The 24,677-nt window shown below is 34.0% G+C and overlaps 1 protein-coding gene across 2 annotated transcripts in view; it reads right to left on the reverse strand.

Moving 5' to 3' along the window:
- Positions 1-24,677, reverse strand: part of LOC149787822 (DNA helicase MCM9-like) — a 198,334-nt gene that overhangs the window by 103,048 nt on the left and 70,609 nt on the right. For both annotated transcript variants that reach the window (XM_089974035.1, XM_089974037.1), the window contains 2 exons: positions 20,931-21,084; positions 5,608-5,737 (listed from right to left, as the gene is read on the reverse strand). In XM_089974035.1, coding sequence (XP_089830161.1) covers positions 5,608-5,737; positions 20,931-21,084 — 284 coding nt within the window. The remainder of the gene's footprint in view (positions 1-5,607; positions 5,738-20,930; positions 21,085-24,677) is intronic.

Genomic DNA, 24,677 nt, shown 5'->3' on the forward strand with positions numbered 1-24,677 from the left:
TAAATACAGAGTGCTGAAACCATCTTTGATATTCTTAAGCAACTGTTGTCAAAGACATGTCAGATTGGTACCATTTTCATTTAGAACCAATAAAACAGCACAAGAAGTTGCATAGTGGCAAGTAATGATAACATAATGACCATACATATCAAATTGGTGACCATACATATCAAATTGTCACCATTTCCATTTAGTACCAACTAGACATCGAAAATGTCTTTCTGGTGAAAGTACAATGATAATATCAGCAAAGAAGTAGTAATAAAAAGATTTTCAAGATAGCCATTGTGACATCCATATTAAGCTTGTATTAGCAGACACTAGCAAATAAAGAAATAAATTCAGACAAACCAGTATTGTCTAATTTGTTTTTGACATATGAGTTTGGATTATATTCATGTTTAATACTTGTTTGCTAACTGAAGCAAATGAATTTAACCAGTGCACTCTGCAATGTGTTGCAAATATGTTTAACTTTATTTCCCCTGTAAGTGCCTCAGGATCCCATGAGATCGAATTGGTCACGTGATGAGTCAGTGAATGGTCCAGCATCAAGGAGTCAGTACTTTGTGTTTTTCTAGAGTTTTGAATTTTTTGTGATTCCAGTAATTTACAGCTGAACGTTAATGCAAATTTGAAATCAGCATGGGGCAGAAACTTCCTCTACCATTTTAAAGGCATTATACAGTCATAACTGTACCGTACTTCATTGTTCCAATGTTTCTGAGTGTTGTCTCTTGCATAGATTTGCACAATGGCAGAATCGGGACAAAGCCAAAGGTATCTTGTCAGTATGGGGCATGGACTATTGCGAGAAATATTGCAAAACAGAGCAAGCAGTACTTAGCTGATAAGGCCAAAGATTTCTCCATCACAGTTGCAACAAAACGCAAGGATTCCCAAAGGGAAACAACAATGCAAAATAAAAGCCCTTTAGTGGCATCAAAATCAAGGAGAAATCCTACATCTACAGATAAGGGGACCTTGCCATTACTGACAAGAGTTTGTCACATGACTGAAATCTTGAGAGAGTCAGTGATAGAAAATGTGACATCTGCACAACAATGGTGATGCCCAGATGATAGTCTTACTGAACAACAAATGACACACAGTCAAGTGATGTGGGACTGTCAGCTTGAATTATTGACAAATTTGTCAGCTACAGTAACAACTCTGAAGTCACAAGTTGACAGTCTTAGCAAAAAAAATATGGCTGATATGCTGGGATTTAATGGACCGGCATGGAAATGTGTACTGATGGAAACAGTTCAGCATAATGAGGTAAGTGACCTTTCTAACACCGGTGAGGAAAGTGTCAATCACTTCGAGTATGGCCTTCAAAACTTAGTAATATCACCACCAAATTTACCCTCAGAAATTGAAGGAAATGAGATAGAGTGGAACCCCGCTATAACGCGATGATCGGGGTCCATAAAATCGGATCGCGTTAAAAGCGGGGTCGCGTTAATGCGGGGTTTTACAATATTTAACTTTTTTTCCGAGAACATATACGTGTATACATGTACAATGATCAAAAGTCGGCTTATCATCAGATGAATATTAACTGGAATGCATTAATTAAGATATATTCAAAATAATCGATGGCTAATATATTTATAGGTTATTACTGTGCATTAAAAACATTTACTAATTTTTATTTGTTTGAACGATAATACAGATTGACCGATAATACCAGACTATCGCTATATCATGAAAAGTGTATCAACACCGTATGGTACCGTGCCGTCGTGGCATGCAGTTCATCCATAATGGATGTAATTTCATTGAAAATTGTACAGATTTAAAATATTCAATAATTTTGTAATAGTCTGAATTCGTCGTGTAAAATATAGGATGAACAAAATATTGAAACCATTTACTTGCCGTCTGATATCGTACGGTCATTGCATGCAGCTATTCCCGGGTCTACATACGGTGTCTGTACAAATTTCATACCGCTAAAATTTTATCATATGCGACAACTGCAAGAATAATTAACAATCAACGCATGATTTCAGCGTGCAAATAACTTTTATTTCAGATTTTGTGAACATCAAAAGAAACATGTGAAAACTGCTAAATTAATCGTTGCGCAAAGTGCAAAGTCAGTGTGGTTCCAAATTTAAATTTCATCATTTCTTGAAAAATATATCCAATGACGTTTGCTTCTTTGCCGCGAACTGTTGGGTTCTAGCAAAGTCAAGAATGTTTCTTAATTGAAGGACTTTGACGCTGTCAACATCTTGTGTTTCCAGCCACCTTAAACTTGCTTCTAAATGTACTACTGCTTCAGACACTTTTGGTGGGGGAGTTGGAGTGCCATCGTCATCGTTATCATTATCGTCACTGGTTTCAGGTTCTGATTGTGCAGCTTCATTCTTCCTGCTGACATTTGTAACAATTTCGTCATCTGATATGTGTTCGTATATAGGGCAGATGTCATCTACTGAATACCAGTTAAGGATATCATGATGACTGTGCTCGTATTTTTTGAGTGCTTCTTCTGCTAAATGTACGTCGTCTTCAGTGAATCCTGTAAATTCAAGCTCATCGTCACTATGGATATCAAGCTGTGAAACAAAAAGTCTACTAGATAAATCTAATCCACTGAATGTTTGGATTGTCTCAACAAATATATTTATGCAAGTACCCAAATGATCCATACTGCAACCTCCAAATATTCTGGTTAGAACTCGATAAATTTAACTCACGATCAGTTCAGTTATGACTCAATTACGTAATTGTTTTGGGGGTCAAGTTGTGGAGAGAAATCCCCGGGTTTTTCCTGACTTTCGTCAATATTTGCAAAATTCAAAGACTTTTCATGGTCAGGAAAAAAGTTATAATTTCTCCCAACTTTTTCCTGATTTCCTGGTAGCATGGGAACCCTAATAAACACATCACCATCCTCTCTCAAAGACTTAAAGCATGCCAGGACAAAAGGTATCAAAGTTAGTCAAATTCTGTTTAGTGTCTTTTGCAGAGAAGTTGTGTAAATGTTTCTCAACTAATAGTAATGACAGTAGTCATATCTGATGTTTGGAATGGCATCAGTTGAATGAATCTTAAAGCTGTTCAAGCACTTTGTGTCGACTTTGGCCAAATTTCTTAAGTGGCGATTTCAGAAACATTATCAAAAGTTTTATTTTATCTGATGGCAGATTTGCATTATTTGTAGAGATTCGAATAGCTTAAATTTCTGATGAATGTTTTCTGGAAAGTTGTTCAACATTTTGTCTGTTTTTAGCAATGGTGGCCATACTTATCTTAGATTGGTATTGCTTGTATAAACTTTAAATCCCTTTATGCCAGGGTGATTTCTGTAAAGTCTAGTGCAATTCTGTTGAGCAGCATTTCTGAAGAAATCATTTCTCTATTTTTAGCAATTGTGGATAAATCTGATGGCAGACCAGCATCATTTGTAAAAAAAAGAAAATTGCCTATGGCAAGATAGTCTCTGCCAATTATTCTCAAACATTCTGATAAATGTTTTTAGTGAAGTGATTCAAATATTTTGATATTTTTAATAACAGTAGCCATATCTTAAGTCCAGAAAGCATAATTTATATAAAATGGAAATGCTCCATGCCAGAATGATTTCTGTCAAATTTGTTCAAATTCTGCAGAGCCATTTTGCCAAGAAATCATTCAACAGATTTTTCTTTCTTTAGTAATGGCAAACATATTTGATAGTGGATTGGCATCATTTTCCATAAGTCTGAAACGGCTTCATGCCAGGATAATTTCTGTCATAAGTGGTCAAATTCTATTCAGCAGTTTTGGAGAAAAATAAAGTTAAAGGTTTCTCTACTTTAAATAACACTGGCCACTATAAATTGTGGATAGCCATCATTTGGTAAAAAAAAATGTAAATGCATTTAGGCCAAAATGCTCTGTGCGAAGTTTGGTTGAAATTAGTCCAACCATTCTGAGAAAAAGACAAACTAGCAATTGTTGACATATGATGGATGAATTTGTTTGGTTATTTTAGGCATGATTTTGGTCCACCATAAAAAAAAAAAATAGAAAAGAGTTATGGGAGGTTTGGGGGTTCTCCCCCAACGAGGTCTCAAGGGGTGGTGCCCCTGATCCATAGGGCCAGAAGGCCTTTGGCCTCCCACCAAAAATGCATTGTACAATCAGATAGAACTGCTCCTGGTGGACCTTATTATCATAATATATTGCAAAGTTGTTACTTTATTCAAAGTAAACATCACTAAAAAAACACTTATAAAATTGTCAACAATAATTGAAGGATTTTACAATGTTCATTAAGTTATTACATGTACATGTCAGTGTTCACACAGCAATTTAGTCACAATAATTTCTGTATATTTGCAACAATTATTTTACATTTTTCTCTTTTCAGATAAACAAATTTTATCAATAAATCACTCAAATACCTCAACTATATACAAATAATTACATAAATTGACTTGTCTTTTCCCCCACTGGGCACTACCTGTTGATAATGATATGCCTGTCTTGGCAAAGATTTCTTTTGCTTTCCTTTTTATCACCAATGCCATTTCTGGCTCACTGTTCAATCTTTTCTTTTCTTTCCAGCATGGATTTTTTACCTTTCAAGCACCTCCTCGTATTGGCTGTAATTTGTGCTTCTGACATTCAATTTCACTGTATGCAGTTTCTTTTGGAGGTGCTGTCTGCTGCTTCTAGCTGTGATTAGCATAATCTGAATCTTTCTTGCAAAGATCAAAAAAATACCAGTTGTCGGGCATTCAGTTGGCTTATGAACTGACCAACTGCATTTCCATCAACTATCCACTCCAGCCATCACAATTTCCACACACTTTTCAAACGTTTATCCAAATTGTTCATGTCCTTCTCTTTCTCGAAACCTCAAAGACAACATGTTTTGCAAGCATGCTTATTTCTTTCCATTTCTATGAATTTCCGTTATATGAAGATAAACTTTTGACCAATCAGAATACTTTTTACAATCATCATTGGTTAACTAATATACAAAATCAATACTTTTAAAGGATCACTATAGAATGGGACTGGACAAACCATATTTTACAACCCGATTCAGAATTCATATAAAAAAACAGACTACATCGAGAATTGGATTTTTCTCATCAGGAGAAAATTGGAATTTAGCTTTGAAATGGACAAAAATCATGTCTGTTATTTTTAGTTACAGTGGCTACATCTAATGGCAGATCTCCATCATTAGAATTAATTTGAAAGTCTATGGATGCTTTCTGTGAAAATCCATCAAACTCTGTTCAGCAGTTTAGGTGAAGAAATTAAACATTTTTCTACTTTTAGTACTGATGACCATAAAGATTGGCTGATCTTTTGTATAAATCTGAGAGTCAATTATGACAGAAAGCTCTGTGTCAAGTTTGGCTTAAAGTGGTTGAGAGCTTTTTTCAAACAATTGAATGAAAGCAAATGTTGATGAACAACTTATGGTTGGCATTGGACCATATAATACTGGACATTCTGCACACACAGAAGTCCAGACCAGTGTTGTTGTCTGACATACTTGAAACTCTTAAGAAAGACTGAGTCATTCAACAGAACTCAACTGCCTTCTGACTTTCAAAGTTCAACAAGTTATTGAGTACAGTGCAGACTTACAATATCTTGAGTGATGAGTACTGTGTTTCTCTGTTCATTCATCACCTGTACATGATTGGCTCTAATGAAGATCTCAATGTCACATCGGTTGTCAACTGACACAGCACGCCATCGTCGCATCACTGTACCACTATAAATTGAAATCATTCACTCAACATAGAATTATTGTTGTGCCACTTGTATGACTATCAAAAACAAATAGTCTTAGCACTTCTAACAGTGAATCCATTATCTGAATTGTTATGTATATTTAATTTGCATCGTTTGTTAGATAGTTTTTTTTAATGTTTTTTATTTCATTATATGCTAATGTATTGTAACACTGTATGTTGGACCTAACCTTGTTCAAATCAAAGTTTATTTTCTGCTTGACCAGAATTATTGAATTTATTTTTTGTTTTGTAAACAACTAATACAGTACAGATCACATGTATTGCCCCAAGCAACGCAGTGGTGGTGGAGAGAGAGAGTGGAGAGGATTAAGAAAATCTCTAAAAACTATGTTATTAGAATGTACAGACGCATTCATTGCAGTTCACACAATATACTTTGTTAAGAATCACATGAAATTATTGCATTCTGCAGTGACAAGAATGATAGTAACAGATGTCAAACAGCTTAAAACAAAACTGCATTCACATCTGACTGATGTGAAACTGCCAGAAGCTTCTTCTGGGTCGGTGGTTCTTTCTGGGGTTTTCCCAGGTTCTTCCTCCATCATTGATACTGGCCACCATGTATAGCCTATCTTGTGCTGAAAAATAGCGTTAAACCCTACAACAACAACAATTGATGTGAAACAATATTACACAAGTTCCAATAAATACCCCCTACACAAGCATGGCCAGATCAGATTAAGTGTTGGGGGGTCCACAATTTCAAAAGGGCCCCAAATTTCCTGAAAAGGGCACCAAAGCAAATGTCTATGTGTCCATTTACTCAAGTGTGCATAATAGCCAATAAACACGAGCAAGAATAAAATTACGGTCAATTTTCAAATGACAATTGACTGTACGTTTGTGTGTGTATGTTTTGGGGAGTTCTTTGGGGGGGGGGGGGTAAGGGCCCTGATCTGGCCCTAACAAGTTCTCAGTAATATATTATACTTTTTCTTCTGACATCCAAAAACAGGATTATAAAGGTGTGATTTAAACTTGAGATCTTTTATTATAAAAAGGAACCATGGCATTCCTTTCTTATCTGAAATAAATTTATGTTCTGATGAATGTAATAACAAAAAATATCCTTTTGAAAAGAACAATCGAGCCCCATAAATTAAATGGCCAGTCCCTTGCAGTACATGTGTAGTTAAAATTTAACAAGTATGTATTCAACCTCATGATTTGTAAATTCAGAATTTGCTCATTCTTGTTGGGTTCTTTTTAAACAAAGTGGCTGTCAACTGCAATTTAATTGTCTAAACCTTAGAGAATTATTTTTCATAACAGTAGGATAAATTTAGTTTATTCAAGACAAGATCAATACAGTGTGAATCTTGCCCAGGGTAATCAACCTTCTCTAAATGAACAGAAAAGACATGGCATTTTTCTTTTAGTTTATTTTTTGAGAAATTAAGATCTCTTGATTCTTAAAATGGTATCTGATTGTAAATCACATGACATTTCAGCCTTTCCATGGATGGTTGTAATCCACTGACTATTCAAATTTCAATCAGAAACACTTCCATTATTATGGACTGTAAAATAATTTGAGATACATGTATTATGCAACATGCTAAGTCATTCGTGTGATAGAAATGCACCTTTCCCAAGTTGAAATTGACATCTTCTGGTGCTAACATTTTATAACAGTATTTACAATAGTCACTGCTTTAATTTCAGCTGAACATCCGCTGAAGACAAGTCTTCATTCGGGAGACACCATTTGAGTTTCTAAGGATGGTGGTGGTAAATAATTGAAAACTATTGTCTTATTCTGATTTTGTGGTAAAAAAATAGAACACTGTGTCATTCCTTGCTTTACTTGAAACAAATTTATCTTGTGATGAATGAAATAAAAAAATACCAGTCGGAAATAATAATAAAGCCCCATAAAATTGAATGGCCAGTCCAATAAAGTAGACGGACGTGCATTCAGAACTGAACTAGTTGGAAGTTGTGTACCTCTTGTCAAGTCAGGGCATAATTTTTCTAAATGTACAAAATTTATAAGACTTTTTAAATTAATTTCATCTGTCCATACATATGATCAAAATAAAGATCACTGATTGATGAAATTGTATTTGAATATGAATCACTCATGACGCGTCAGTCTTTCTATGAGTGGTTTTCACTAAGTGGCTTTTCAAATGTCAATCAATAATGCCAATCAGCCGCTACACAGTGGAGATGCCATCAGCATGCCAGCTGAGGCTTGGTGGTGATTTTATTGCTCTATCATGGAGTGTAATCACAGAGTGAAACTGTTGGAATTTAGTCCCCGACCGTGATGAGTGGGGTTCCAAAAATACAGGTGAGCTGTACTGTACACATGGTTCCCACGCTTTTCTAAATATAAATTTCCAGGGTTTTTCCAGGATGAAATTAATTTTTTCAAGGTTAACATATGACCATTACTGATTAAAGAACATTCTGGATTATAAAACATGCATTTTCCAAATCTGAAGATGTTTCTCTTTCAAGACTCTCCAAAACATATATGTCAGAAAAGAATTGATTATGCACAAAACCTAAAAATGTGTCACATGAAACAAATCTGACTATATTCCTATAAATTGGCATTTAAAGCCATGTAAATGTACAGAATACAAATTCAAACTTTGCTGACCTGCATTAAGTTGCTACGTGGAAACAACATAATGAGCATAAATTGTTTTGTTTCCTTTCAAACTTTAATTCTAAAGACTTCTAGAGCAATATATGTGCATGTTATACAAAGGAAACATTTCCTATCACAGTATGAAAAAAAACACAATAAATGCAAAGTATTTGAATCTTATCTTGCAATGAAAAAAGTTTGACCCTGAATTTGTGTGTGCCATATAGAATCTATGTTGGGTTTGAACCGAGACAAGGAAATCCCAGTCAAGGGTTTATATTATTTGTCTCCCCATTAGGCTTGCCCAAGTGGGGAGACATATAATATAAACCCGAGAAGGCCAAACCCCAATGTAGATTATTTTTCTCACCCAATATTTTCCTTTAAAGTAAAAAAGAATTTTTGACTAGTGTTCACGTCCAATGTTTACATGCAGCGCATGAATATAAATATGTTAATGAGGGCTGTGGTGTGACCGTTGTGTCCAAAGTACACAGTTTATATGTGTGAGCATAGAAAAATAACAACATTAAATGTTGCAAAATAATGAGGTATTATCACATTTAATATATGGATGTTATATGAAATTGACAATAAATAATTAATATTTATTACAAGAAACTGTTTTATTTTCATCAGTTCCAATTTTAAAAAGTTATATTGTAAATAATAAAACGATACTGGCTACTCAGCTCTACTGTACTGTAGTTATACTTAGTACAAGCTGTAATGAAGAGTAACATCTTTCTTTAGATTATTCATGGGTAATTAGAGATCAGTGTCACTATATAACTATTCTTTTCTTTGGAGGAGGTGAAACTGTGTGTGACATACTTGTGTTGTCCTTAATATTGATTGTAAAATTACCCTCGTGTATAATAGACCCTCCCAAAACGGACTCTAGCGGATAACCATGTGCTAAACTTTCAAGTTCATGGATTCTTTGAACATTTATTTTTCTGTCCTGGAAATATGGCAAGTGCTACAGTGAAATTTGTCTATGGATTAATGTGCTGACGGACAAATGATTCTTTCTGGCTGGTAAGTGTATTATTTCTCATTAAATATTGGAGGTATATTTTGATTCAACCAGGCACAATGGAGATACTTAACAAAATTAGAAAAAAGCATGTTTTATATAACATTTATCAGGCTGTTACTAAGTTTTCCATTGTTGTTAAGAGAGCTGGGAGGCTATGAAGTGTATAGGTCTATAGTCTATATGCATGGATCAGTGTTTTCTGTTATATTGGTCATTTCATACAGCATTGAGAATTTTATCCTAACTGTAGCACAGTCATTTTCAGGTCAGCGTCATTAAATGTAGCTAACAGATTATAATTTGTTTCACACGAAGTATTTAAAACTAGTTAGGTAGCTTTAGCTACATTTAATGACGCTGATTTAAAAATGTACTGAGCTAGGCCTGCATATATGATAAAATTGACCATGCTGTGTGGAACGAACAAGCATAATACCAAAAAGCTCAACATCATATGCGTTTGTCTTTGTCTCTCTTCAAATGTTTTTGTATGGTGTGTTCTCATAGATGGATTTAACTTAAGTTACTATGTTTTTGTTATATATTTGTTGCTGTTGTTGTTGTTTGATTTAAGTACAACTACATCAGGCAAAGCAGAAGACAACAAGGTTTATTTTTTTAAAAAGTAGTTCTGAGACAAGAAAAGTAAGGTTAGCATGGGTGAGAAAATAAAATCTCAAACAAGATTTTTCAGCCAGCCTAAATTCCTTAAGATGATTTGGTTAAAAATTCCATCATTTAAAGACATTTACAAACGGGTTGATTTAAATTTTGACAAAAGACCTTAAAAATTATATATTGTTGTATAAACAATGGCTGAATTTTCTGTAAAATCAACTTGTCTTCTTGTAGTTCAATAAAAAGGTCCCCAAACCAGTATTGATACATGGGCTCTTATCATTTCTTAATATATAATAAAAGGGACAACAATTTCCCATTTCTCTGACAGTCCATTTAAGATCTGAAACCAATGCTTCAAGCTACAAGTCACTATGTAATAATTTCGCACCAAATATCAGCTCAGAGATTCAACATTTTTCTAATCCGGGTTTCCTCCGAATATTCCAAACCCATTTTTCACATATGGACATTTAGGATGGAGTGTGGGTTCAGAGCAATTACATATAAAAATAATTGGAATCTGCTGCCACCATAAGATAGCTTACCCGCGATCCTAGCAAATTTAAACTATGTTATATTGACTTATACCTGCATAAAATCAATAGGAAAATTATTTATTTTCTCAAAAATGGCAAGTATTATAATCGCTATGTCTTTAATCAGCTGACTTACTAAATGAAACTCAGCATAGATGAAACCTTACCCGCTACTAGCCATTTGCGTTAATAGTCACATGAATTCACAAATCTTAAACAACAACATCGGAGGTCCAATAGTCACACGATATCAACAACAAACTCCTTTTCAATGTTGTTGTACAAAATTTCAATCATATTAAATGAAAGTCTGATACCTTTTGTAAAAACCAGAAAGAACATACAATTCTCAACATTTTTATTTCGAGAACAACTACAAGAAACTTGGCCAGTCTGATTCATCAAGCAGAGTAGTCTGGTTCCCTGCTTCATATGCTCCCTGTGTGAGAGCACATGTCAACATGATAGTCACATAATACAACAAAACTCCTGAAGTTGGTCTCGGAATAAATATAGAGAATTTTGTGCTCTTTCATTTTTGTATTTTTATTTCAATGACTTTCATTTCATTTTTTTTCTACAATATTTGAAAATGACGGTTGTGAGATTGTGTGTTCTCGAGTGACTAGCAATCAAAATTGCTAATACCAGCTACAATTTCATCAACACATTAATTCTATCATCGTTCAGCATATTAAAGACATAACGGTTTTAATACTCAGAATTTCTGAGAAAATAAATAATTTTCATATTGATTTAACAACATTTAAGTTTGCTAGCCATCTGCTAAGCGGCTATGCTTTAACGCCACCATGTTGGCCTCTTGTGATGCTAGACTGGTTTTCATATCATACATAAAAATATATAAAAATATGGATATCAAACTGGGAAACAAAAAGTCTACTAGATGAATCTAATCCACTGAGCGTTTGGATTGTCTCAACAAATATATTTATGGCAAGCATCTAAATATTCTGATTAGAACTTGATAAATTTATCTCACAATCAGTTCAGCTACGACACAATTATGTAATTGTTTTGGGCGTCAAGTTATGGAGAGAAATTCAAGGATTTTTCACGATCAGGAAAAAAGTTATCATTTCTCATGTCTTTTTCCCAATTTCCCAGTAGCGTGGGAACCCTGTGTACATAGCTAAAATATTCTCTATGTGTATGGGTTTATTATCAGATCATTATAAATATTAGTAATTACGTTTGTTCAGGTCTGGGTCTAGGTTATTGGGATTCCCCTACAATTTACCTGATGTACCTGACATTATATATTATAATTTAATTATAATAATTATATACTATAATTTTAGTAACAGACTGCTAATTAGAGCTAACATTGTTTTGGTAAACATTAAAAACTTTGTAGAAGGTTACTTTTGCATTAGGTAATAGGCTTTCTTAAAGAAAATGTTAATTGTGACCTAAGGTAAAGTAGAAGACTATATAATCTTGTTACTGGAAAAAATATTCATTCGTGCTTAAGATCTAGTAGAATCAATTTGGTATTATTGTTGTGTTCAGTGTTCATTTGGGCTGGAATTTATTTCTTCAAATTATTCACGTGATATTTTCTCTGGAAATACAAAAGTGCTCTGATAACATTCTGGGACAGAGACATTCACTGGGATTTATTGTGAATTCAAACCTGGAATTATATTACTGTGTTTCAACAAAATACTGTTGGCACATCAGCATTATTCAGGTCATCACAGGTACATAAAAACTTCAACGATGGACTTAAATTGGATTTCTACTAAAGTTTTTTCAAAAACTTTAAATTATTAGAACTTGTGTCTGTAATTCTCAAATTATTTTATGATTTAATCTGCAATACCGTAAGTCCTTATTTTTCATTTTCACTTTTTATTCTAGGGAAATAAATTAATGGTTGAATTTTACAAATCTTGTTTCTTTTCACTCTTTACTGTTACTTAGTTTAAGAGGATAGTCTTGCAACAGAATAATTAGGCCAATGCATAGTAAGTCAAATTGGTATTTATTTGAAAAACAAGATATCTCATAAACATTTAGATAGTGTAACATAAAATCGTATTTATCAAACATTTCAAAAGGAAACTCCTCACAATTTTAAATAGTTTTTTGAAAACGTCCAAGATATATCATGTTCATCTAAAGGAAAGCATAATGTTGGAGGAAAAATGTCTACATCAATATGAAGAAATAATATGCAGTGACTGACAAAAATACTATTTCAATCATAAAATGTTTAAAAAATTATTCTAAAATTTAATGAAAATAGTTAAAACGTATCAGTCATATGGCACAATTTAAAGCAAGTAGTAAAAAGTAATTTCATTTAGATCAGCTGCATTATTTTTTCCTAAAGTTTTTTATTCTAGCAATGTGGTTGTCTTAGTCTTGCCTTCCTAGGTTTTTTTAAAAATTTAAATACAATAACTGATACTTTAACAGGAATTAGTTCGTTTTTATGGTGTTTTCTTTGCTTTGATTTAAATCACACATTAATAAAGGATTTTACATTAAGTGTTCAAGGTAGTGGTCCCCTTCCATGAGGTAAACTGATCTGCAATGAAAAAGTGGTCTTCTAACATGAGGAGGGAACAATAAAAGATATAAACACTCTCAAGAGTGGGACCACTACAGATAAAAATGTTATGAAATAAAATGAACATTACATGTAATAAACTGCTTGAAAGATTAAACATTACAAGTCATAAACTGCTTGCAAGGCTTAACATTACATGTCATAAACTGCTTGCAAGGCTTAACATTACATGTCATAAACTGCTTGCAAGGCTTAACATTACATACCATAAACTGCTTGAAAGGCTTAACATTACATGCCATAAACTGCTTGAAAGATTAAACATTACATGTCATAAACTGCTTGCAAGGCTTAACATTACATGTCATAAACTGCTTGCAAGGCTTAACATTACATGTCATAAACTGCTTGCAAGGCTTAACATTACATGCCATAAACTGCTTGAAAGATTGAACGTTACATACCATAAACTTCTTGCAAGATTTAACACGACATGTCATAAACTGCCTGCAAGATTTAACATTATAAGCCATAAATTGCCTGCAAGACACATCATAACCTAAGAACTCAAAAATAAATTACTTTTTTGTTTAATTTCTGTCTGTACATATCTGTAAAAAAATATTTTGTCCTGATTTCTAGCAAAATTACACCATATTATATCCATGATAATATTTGGAAAAACTGCTAAGGGCTGTTCCAGTAAAACATATACCCCCGGTGGGGAAGGCACTTTCAAATTCAACCAACCCACAACAGAAGCAATTAAAAAAAATTATGATCACTGTCAGATGTGTTTTAATTGAGAAACACTGTCCCCTACAGAAGCATATTTTTTAAACATAACTTCTGGCTATGGGTTAGTGGGCGGTAGAAGCAATTTTAATATTGGGTTGGGGACAGAAGCAATTTAAATGACAGCTGGCTGGAGGTAATCTACTGAATTCTTATAAATCATATAATCTACTTCATATTTTTATTTTTATTCATTCATTATAATCAATCTTTTGTCCTTTTGTTTGTTTGTCTGTCAGCCAAGTATGTCTCTGATACTGTGAAATCACAAATTTTCATGGTGGCTTATTATTTGTAGATGTCATTGATCAGTCCCTTAATAACTACTAATTAAACATCCATGAATACAGATTTTATAACATATTTCTATTCTAATACAGAAATCATGAATTTGTATCCTTAATAATCTGTGTGTTTACCAAAGTGATCACTATATCTTGCTATTTTTCTTTGTTCTCAGGCATGCTGCTTTTGATTAGAATAAAAGTTAAATCTTGTATTGCTTTAAATGTGTGGTCAGATTCTATGATTCATTGTTATTATTTTTCCAACAAATGTTTTGGTAAACTTATATGATTTGTCAGAACAAAAACCAATGATGCCTGTGGAAGTGATGTTGCATCATTTGTCTACTTTTACACTATATCATTTCTTGTAAGAACATCTTTTTCAGTTACCGATGTCTTATTTTTACGCCTTGTTGCAAGACTAATATAAAGTTATAAAAAAATATAGCAAGTCAAACATTTTTATATCATAAGTTAGATTTTTAAAAATGGATAAAAGTCAAGGAATCATTTTTCCCAGAGCACTCATAAAATTAATGTCATTGCAGTTAACTGTATTGTCAACAGCATCATAATCATCACTGATGGCCTAGCAGTAACATTCTGCACTTTCAATCCAGTTGTCACAGGTTCTATCTCCCACTTTGAGTCTTTCATATGAGACTTATACCTATGGCCTGAGGGGCTTTCATGGCAAAGTGGTATAAGATGCTTGTCTTGTGATACAGATCTGAGGGGCTTCCATGGCAGTGGTACAAGATGCTTGTCATGTGATTACTTGCCTCCAATGTGCTAATGAGAATATTCCCAGTTACTTGTGGAAGGTCAGTGGTTCTACATAAGTGGTGTTTGCCGTCTCAAAAGGACTTGGATTTTCTTCAGCAGTAAAACTGGCTGCCATATATATATCCTCTTCATCTGAAAATGGTGTAAAGGCCACAATGATCTACTGAAACCACCGAGATCTCATGTCTAAATGACTTCAGCTGTTGGAGATAAACATCAAATCAACAGAGGCTCCATGTGCCCAAATGTACTAAGGTGCTTGCTTTTACATCACTTGCACATCTCATAGAGTGAGTTTGTCACAGATCAACCAATTTAGGTTGGTGGTCTTTCGGGGTTCTTCCTCCACTTAATATATTGTTAAAAAAATCACAAAAAATCCAAAATCAAACCACACCGAATCAACCAACTAATCAACTGTGGCAACAGCAGCAAAGGTACTAGTCAATCATTTTTGCAACAGCTGTATGAGTTTATAACTTTTGACTCAAGTAATTTTTTTAAACCTTAGAATATCATCAATTATGCTTTCTGACAGTTTCCTAAAAGTCATCATCAGTTGGTGCAAATGGATTTTTCATGGTGAGCATATTAGATGGAAAAGTCTTGAGCAATTCTGCATCACACACTGCTGAAAAGTTTACATATTAGCTCACTGAAATTTTCTCTTAACAATGTTCATTGTTCCAACTAGAACTGTTATAACTTAATCAAGCTATATTCACCAATATCTAGAGATATGCATCTGTAATAAATATTTGTAACAAAGTATGAGAATGCATCAATGTTCTTCAATGATGCATTTCAAATGAGCAACAACCACAATCAACAAACCAAGAAATAAAATTATTCACATATCTCAGGCAGAAGTAGGGTATAATCATAATCTGCCAAAAGATTTTTAAATTTTTAAATTTGCCACTTATTTTTTCCAACCATACTGATTCAGTGGACATATCACCAGAATGGACAGAAACAGACCAGAAAGTTAAAATCAATTTGATACAGCTTTTAAGTAGCTAAATTCATACTGGTTTAGTTAACTGTACACCCTTTATTGCCTTCCTGAAGCTAAGAAAATAATGTTGCACACATAAAAAAGACGCACACTTCTACTCATTATTGTTTTTATGATACTTCTCCATTCCAGCCTGTTATTATGATCTTCTCCCCCCACATACCGTTTGTCTTGTTTATGATATGTATCTAAATTTCTCACTTACTTTTCCTACTACTATACAGATATTCTGTGAATATGCATATCAGTGTGAAACACAATTGGGAGACTAAATCCAAGATTGAAAACCTCTACATTTCTGGATGTATTCTGCTTGGATTCCATATTTCTGCACAAAACTCAAGAGTTCAGGACTCTCTGTTCTAATTCAGTTCCCACTGTAAATTTGTGCAAACACCATGATATTAAAATTCAGTAACTTAAAATTTTGAGTGCTCATGATCAAATTTATATCAGTATAGACACATCTATGATGACAACTTTTGTGAAAAGAAAACCATAACAGCTGCACCGTTTTCTGGATCTATACAAATTTGAAATGTGTGCTTTCAATACTGCACCAAAGAGTCAGCTGCTGATTTCAGTAATGAGTCATCCAAACTCAGGTCTGTAAAGGGATGGAAATTATGTTAATGAAACAATGTCCCTCACTTTTTTCAGTTACAAGTATGACAAGCTCTCAAAAGATTGTTTTTACTAAAATCTTACTTTCATTATCAACCAATCAGGGACAGTCAAACGCATATATACTCTATTTTATCTTCACTGATTTATAGTATGGTTCTCGTTCTTTCACATCTGTAGTAATGTGAGTCCTTGAACAACTCTCAATGGTTGTAAACCTTTTTCGACCATGCTGAATGGACACACTGTAAAATAATGTTCAAGTAACAGAAATACCATGGGATAACCAGAGACCAATAAAATCAAATAAAATAGTCAAGGTATCTCCCCTGCAGGGATGTTGCCAGGATTTCAGGATTTACTCTAAGTTTTGTGTGTGTGTGATCTCCAACGAACAAGTGGTGGCGGTGGGAATAGCCATTGTTAAATATCTCCCTAACACTTAAATATCTGTCACTCTTTCTTACTGTTCCACTCTGTTACAGCTCCACTGAAATCAAAATTCTTGAAGAGATGTCATCTCTAGTTGTATAGCGATTATTACTGTGATGTCATTGGGCATGTCACATGGTTGTGGTGGGGTCTTGGTTGGGATGGCATAAAGACCATAGGCTTACTCCATATTTGACAGCTAATTATGATGTTGTCAAAAGAATTCAAAAATTTCTAACAATTCAGTTGGACCTGGATACTTGATTCATAGTCAAAGAACAGGTTCTAAAACTGATGTTTTTATTTTGGAGCTATGTTCCTCCATCACATTCAAGATTTGGATATACCAAAGGTGAAATTAGTACAGTTGCATCCTAAACTACTATCGTGGCTACTTCAAATGCTATTTAATGTGAGATTTTGATGCAAGAACTCGTAGCTTCAGTGATTTTGGGGTTAAAAAAATTAATTTCTTCTCAAACAACTCAATTTGGTGCAGATTACATTGTTTTTTAATGATACAGTGAGAATTCTTGATGTGTAAAAATTGCGCAAGAAATAAACAACATCAGATCAGAAAATTACTACCACTGGGAAAATACTGATAGGAATATACAGAAATAATGATATAATTATTTAAGTAGAATATGTGGTGACAATACAAGCTCTAGTTCTACAACTCTGTGCAAAATAAATCTTGTACAACTATTCTGTTGTTTCTAACAACACTGTAATATGACAATAATTTCTGTCCACTTTTTACTTTAGTCCCATGCTAATTAATAGTTTTAGATTTTACAACACTAAGCACATTTTACCTTTTGACAATAACACATCATTACAAATATTTAGATTGCAAGAAAATAGAAGTTACCATTTTATTAAAAGTACTGGTACCAGTAAGACTAAAGGAGATGGCAACAAAAAAAGAATCAGGATGAACAGATTAGAAGTGTAGTAAAGAATCCATTGATCAGAATGACATCAAGTATTTTTTCATCAATTTCGTCATCAGTTAAAAATACTGCTTAAAAATGTGTTGTATTAGATAATAGACTTTGTTAGTTATCCATTTTGCAATACAAATACCAAATGTTGGCTTGGAACAAAGTGCCAAAAGGTCTGCAGGAAATACCACCATGATCAAAATATACACAGGAAGAACCGAACGCAAACAGGACAAATTTTATCCATCTTGCTTTGAGTTTACACAGATCAGTCAGTCTCTTATGTTTAATGTCATTTAATTTTTGCACATAGCATGTACATCATTTGGTCATACATCTGCACAATATAAAAGTTTGTCTTTTTATTCTTTTGTTGCTCAGTGGTTCTGCCAACTTGAGATCTACACACACTTAATTATGTTGTATGGGGATTCTCTGATGTTCCCTATGAGCATTAATCTGTTAATTGTATCTGAATTTAATATGATCCTCCTCCTCTGTGTATGAATATTATTCTATGCTGTGAACTCCTTTCATTGCCTGCTGTCTGAAACGCATATGCATAACTAGCTTGAACAAGTTACTGTTCTTTATGGTTGTGCAATTTTCAACATCTCACAGGTATGGCCCCATGGGTATTCTCTCTTGGATATCTCTGTTCCAAAAAGAAAAGTTTTGAACCAGACATCTCATTAGGATTTTAAAACTAAGAGTCCATGGCTCCCATTTTGGTAAAAATATGAGTCCCACCAGCAAACGCTGCAGTCCCCTCTCAGAAAACTATGCAAATTATAAGAACTATTGGTTGCCATAGAATTTAATTTCTACATTTTTTATAACATTGACATAGCTCTTGCTTGTCCATCAGAGTGAGTCTGAATTTTTTCGATCCAAGAAAGGTAATATTCAAAGCACTAAGCTAGGCATCACACGCTTTCTTACACTTGGCTACTGTCCCTTCCAAACTATCAGTTCTAGCAACTTTAGCACTCTCCTGAATCTCACAATCTTCGTCAGTTTGCCGTTGAACCGCAAAATACTCATTCAAGTCTAAGTCTCAACATGTCATGATTACAAGGTCATGTGCACTGCTTATTCCATTACACTCAGAAATGAACACAATAATGAAAGCTAAAGTTGTTTATTTGATGTACTGTTATAAATGACCACATGTACATCTCTGGGTATTTCTGCCTCTGAATTCAAGCACTGTAAATATCAGTAGATTCTCCCATCCAGCTGCTAGTCAAAGCCTTTGATCTTGCCGCTTAGCTATTACAGCATGTTATTTTGATGTACTCTTATAATGGTAACGACGGGGCGGGGGGGGGGGGGGGGGGGGAATGGGGGGAGGCATGCAACCAGTAAATTCTGTCATTGTAAATATCAGTACAGCTAAAGCAGGACTGGCAAGTGTTTGAATTTTACCGCCCACCTAAATAAAAAAAAATGGCGTCCAAATACGCGTGATTATAAGCGTTTCCGAGACCTCTGTCAGTTTTCACTAACATGAACCCTGCCAAAGATTCACTTCCTTGAATCAGTGTTTTGAGAATTCGTACAAATTATGTGCACTCTAGTGTACTGACATCATTTTCTGACCCAATGTTTTCTTCATGTTAGACTGCTAGAAGGGGGTTAGATGCGATTTTAAATATATATTCGTTTTTGTTTTTTTTCTTTCTGACAACACCACCAGCGATTTCTCATTTTGTTAACACAACCCACAACAGAAGTGATTTTCCTAACAAACCTTCCACTGTCAGAATCAAAATAGTTCGAAACACAACTTCCTACAGAAGTTTTTTTGAAATGCTGTCCCGGGGGGGGGGTATACGTTTTACTGGAACAGCCCTAATTACTTTGAAATACATGAAAAGAAAATATTTCAAATCAAAAGACAATCACAGCCCCCTGCAGAAAATGAAATGGATAGTACCTTACAGTTGATGAATTTGCCATGAGTAGGTTGTTGTTGTTGTTGTTGTTGTTCTAGGGTTTAACGCCATTTTTCAGCACGAGAGGCCATATATGGCGGCCAGTATAACTGGTGGAGGAAGAACCCTGGAAAACCCAGGAAAGAACCACCGACCCGCGAAACCATGAGTAGGTTAACTGAAGTGGGCTGATACAGCTTATATTAGAGCTGATGCCTAAAATGACATCATACTGACAATAGTGAGCCTACTGATAAAAATAGGAAGTGTTGATACTAAAGCCTAAAATTTTCTAGCTAAAGTATTGATATAATAAGCATGGGATTTTAGCAGGATGCCATCACTCTGGCAATATATTTAACAGACAGTGCCAGTAAACATAAAACACACTTTGTCAACAAAGGAGAAAATATTTAGTGGACTTACTTGTGAAATTATGAAAAGTTCAGACAGAAAACAAGTACGCTTCTGAAAATCCTAGGATGATCCAGTCTTACAGTGGAATACAAATACATTCACATGCAATGGGGGGGGGGGATTTTGGGGTTTTTTAATCTTGAACTTTTTTTAAAGTTGGATTTGGCCCTAACATGTTTCACAACATTCCATCTGGCCACAATGTTGGCATACATGTAAAAAAATATGATTAAAGTAATCATAAATATGATTATATTTGTAATATAAACCACTAACTTGTGACAGATAAAACCATTGTGGAATAAAAGCAATGTTTTTAACTATTTTGTCATGAATAATGAAAACATCTGTTAATATCATGCCAGTTGTAACAAGATTCTTTGGGAATTTCCTTACATTCCTTACTGATGGAAACTACCAACTAAATAAAATACTGTGGTAAACTGGTATGCCAGCAATACAGCCCACTTCTACTTTACGCACAGGTAACCAAGGATTACCATAGTTTGACAGTGTATTATACATCTTATACTTCCTTAAGATTCATAATAGAAACATTCCTACCATATAGTTACATCATCTCCAGCTTTACAGCAATCCACCAGATCATCCTCAAACACAACCCACATGGACCGAGGGATTGTTCCCATGGCAAGTTTCTGAACTTGTTCCTGTATCTTCACCTCCTGGTAGTTACGGCACTTCACTGGCTGACTACCTACACAAGTAATGTACAAACCAAGGTTTGTGACTGTAAAACACATATATTCCTGACCAATGTTTTATAAATAAATAGTAATGCAAAAAGTCCAAACAGTAAATCTATTTGAAAAGTAATTGATGAGAAATCATGATTCCAATCTATATTTAATTTGAATTTAATTCATAGGCTAGTTCTGACATCTGAAAGAAGGAGATGCCTGATAGGATGTAGAGGCATTCCTCCCATCCGCTGGGGTGGTTTAGTCACCCCCTGGTCCCTGACCAGTTTCATAATCCTTGTAACTCATAAGTTGGAATTATCATGTTGATTAATTTTTTCCAACAACTCACTGTATCTTCTCAGTGAAAGATTTATACATCCCTAAGCTGCTCGTGTAGCTGCAATTTTGGTCATGTGACAATTATTCATTTTGGCAGGACCTATTACTGCAGCCAGAATATTTATTTTCAAGTTCAAATGAAGCAGCGAGTTTTGAATGATACAACTGTCATGCAGCTGGGATTCAGCTAAAATGGCAGTTAAAAATAAAAATAAAAATGTTTCTATGTGCAAATAGGGGTTTAAAAAAAAAGAAATGACTAGATAACTATTTTGAAATTTCTATTATTTTAAAATTACAATTGCTGTGTTTTCTATTTTGTGTACTAGATAAACACAGATTTTAAAATGCTAACATGAAATTACCAAGGCATTATTTAGGTTTACAGTTGATTCGTTGACCACTGGTGTATCATATTAATAATTTAATTTTAATCCAGGTGGGATTACAAGATTATCTACTGGATTAACAAATGGACAACTGTAATGTCATTTATGTCTCTGAATGGCATCTCTGTTTCCTGAAGCTGTTTCTTAGGTGAGGTGCTAGTCAAATCAAGTGCAGCTGTCTCATCCAGTATACAGTTCAAGTTCATTATTGGACTCACTAAGCCCTCAAATGAGTATCCTTCATGAGATTGTTTCCATAGTGTTTTGAATGTCAAACCCAGTTGGATAGAATTGGATTGGATCACTGATTGCATCTTTATTCCCAAGAGATACATTTTTGGGTCTAATTTAAGAGATGTACATCGAATTCTGGTGTTTATCATCACGTTTTTTTAAAGATCTTCCTTTCTTTTGAAGATTTTATTACATTGATGGCAAGACACTCTTAAACCAATATATATAATATCAATGTATCACTCCAGGGATTGGCCATGATTAAATGATGCTGCACATAAAGACACATCAGTGATTCATTTTTTACATGTTGCGGTCATGTTGCAAAGGGATCATGTCACAGTTTATAAAATAATCATTGAAATGCAAGGTCAGTAATAGGAGGAAAGTGTTTCCTCAAAAGAGTTTATTAATTCCAGCAGAAGACCTTGAGGCCTGAACATCTAAGTTATCATGGGAGGAAATATAATAATTTAAGCTAAAAATGCATAGACTCCCATTTAAACAGAAATGTTGATCCCTACTGTCTGTAGAGGGTGTAACTAGTGAATCCAATAAAGTTCTCTACCTTAAGATAAATGTTGCTACAAGAGAGCTCTGGAGCAGACTGTGTGATTTCTATTTTCTGATGTGGAACAAAGTTTATGTTGTGGTCTGATTGGTTGAAGTGTTTAGACACTGGATATTCCTTTTTGATTATTTAATTCAGAACCAATCCTCATGCAAAGATTGGCTGATTCTGGAACATCTCTGGAAGTGTCAGGTTGACAATCGGCCAGTAAGATCCTGTTGGAGAAAATTATTATCTGTATTATATGTAAAGACAGCTGGTATTACACTGCTAGTTTTTATATCCTTCTCAGATGGATTTCGTACATGTAAAAGTGGTAATTTTTTTGCTTGCTTTGGATATAGCTTCATTTCAAATTGGAGTCTCCTTCTTTCATAGAATTGGATGAGATTGGAGGCATGTTTCTCAAAGTCCGACTGTTTAGTACAGATTTTTTTAATTTGTAATAATTGACTGTACAGACCTGAACTTTTACAATGATATAGGAATCCTAGTGTAGATAGCAATGTTTACATGTAGGTTTACAGTACAAATCAAATGTTATTTTATTTTTGCCATGATTAGCTGTAGTATCAAGGAATGTCAGTTTCTTTGAAATATTCCACTGTCAACTCAATAGTTTTGTTGTAACTGTTACAGTATTTTATGGAATGTATTCAATTCCAACTCTGAACCAGTCCAGATCATAAAAATATCACCCATAAAACTTAAAAAATAAAAGGTTTATATAGTGCTGAATTAAGTATTTCCACTAGGGGCTACTTTGGTTCCCATAGCAGTTCTGCTGATTTGCAGATAATGGGATTCATCGAACGTAAAATTATTGCAGTGTAATACCAGTTTTAATACAGCTAATATACTCTGATTGGAGAGACAATAATTGGGTTTATTGATGTTAAACCTTCATGGTTTGGTATGTTAGTGTATAGAGAACAGATCTCCATTGTGAGCAAATAAAAATCATCAGGTATATTATGAAAAGCTTGAATTTTATTTATAAAAGCAGTATTGTATCAGTTGAAAAAAGGCTGCATCAATGCAGTTAAAAATTAAGCACACTAGCTGCAATAACAGATTGTGACAATACAAAAGTTTGTAATTTGACCTAAATTGTGGCTTACATGCTGCATCGGCATCTAGGTATATACTGACAATTCACAGTGATCAGTTGAAAAGTGAATCAACAAGATCAAATCCCTATTATAAGTTACAAAGGTAATGAAACTATTAGGGACTGTAAATGAGTTGACCAGCCCAACAGATGGGAGGAAATGCCTCCACATCCTGTCAGACAGCACCTTCTTTAGTTCTGACATCTGATTGATACACTTGTTTTAACATCTAATTAATATGCTAGTTCTAACATCTGATGCATAGACTAGTTCCAACATCTAATTTATACCCTAGTTCACACATCTGATTTATAGACTAATCCTGACATATGACTGATACACTTGTTTTGACATCTGATTCATACACTTGTTTTGACATCTGATTTATAGATTAGTTCTGACATGTGATTTATAGACTATTCTGACATCTGATTTATAAACTAGTTCTGACACCTGATTCATTCACCTTGTTTGACATTTGATTTATAGATTAGTTCTGATATCTAATTTACAGACTAGTTCTGACATCGGATTTATGGATTAGTTTTCACATCTGATTTATTGGCTAGTTCTGACATCTGGTTTGAAGACTAATTCTGACATCTGATTTATAGACTAGTGTGAAATCTGATTTATACACTTGTTCTGACATCCAATTTATTGACTAGCTATGACATGTTTTATATACTAGTTCCAACATCTGATTTATAGGCTAGTTCTGGCATGTGTTTTATGTAATAGGTTTGACATCTGATTTACAGACTAGTTCCGATATCTAATTTACAGGCTAGTTCTGACATCTGGTTTATAGGCTAATTCTGACATCTAATTTAAAGATTAATTCTGACATCTTAATTATAGATTAGTTTTGACATCTGATTTAAAGACTAGTGTGACATCTGATTTATAGATTAGTTTTGACATCTGATTTATAGAATAAGGTGACATCTGATTTAAAGATT

The sequence above is a fragment of the Sinohyriopsis cumingii genome, chromosome 11 (assembly GCF_028554795.1).
Source record: "Sinohyriopsis cumingii isolate HCF-2022 chromosome 11, ASM2855479v2, whole genome shotgun sequence".
NCBI classification, from domain to species: Eukaryota; Metazoa; Mollusca; class Bivalvia; order Unionida; family Unionidae; genus Sinohyriopsis; species Sinohyriopsis cumingii.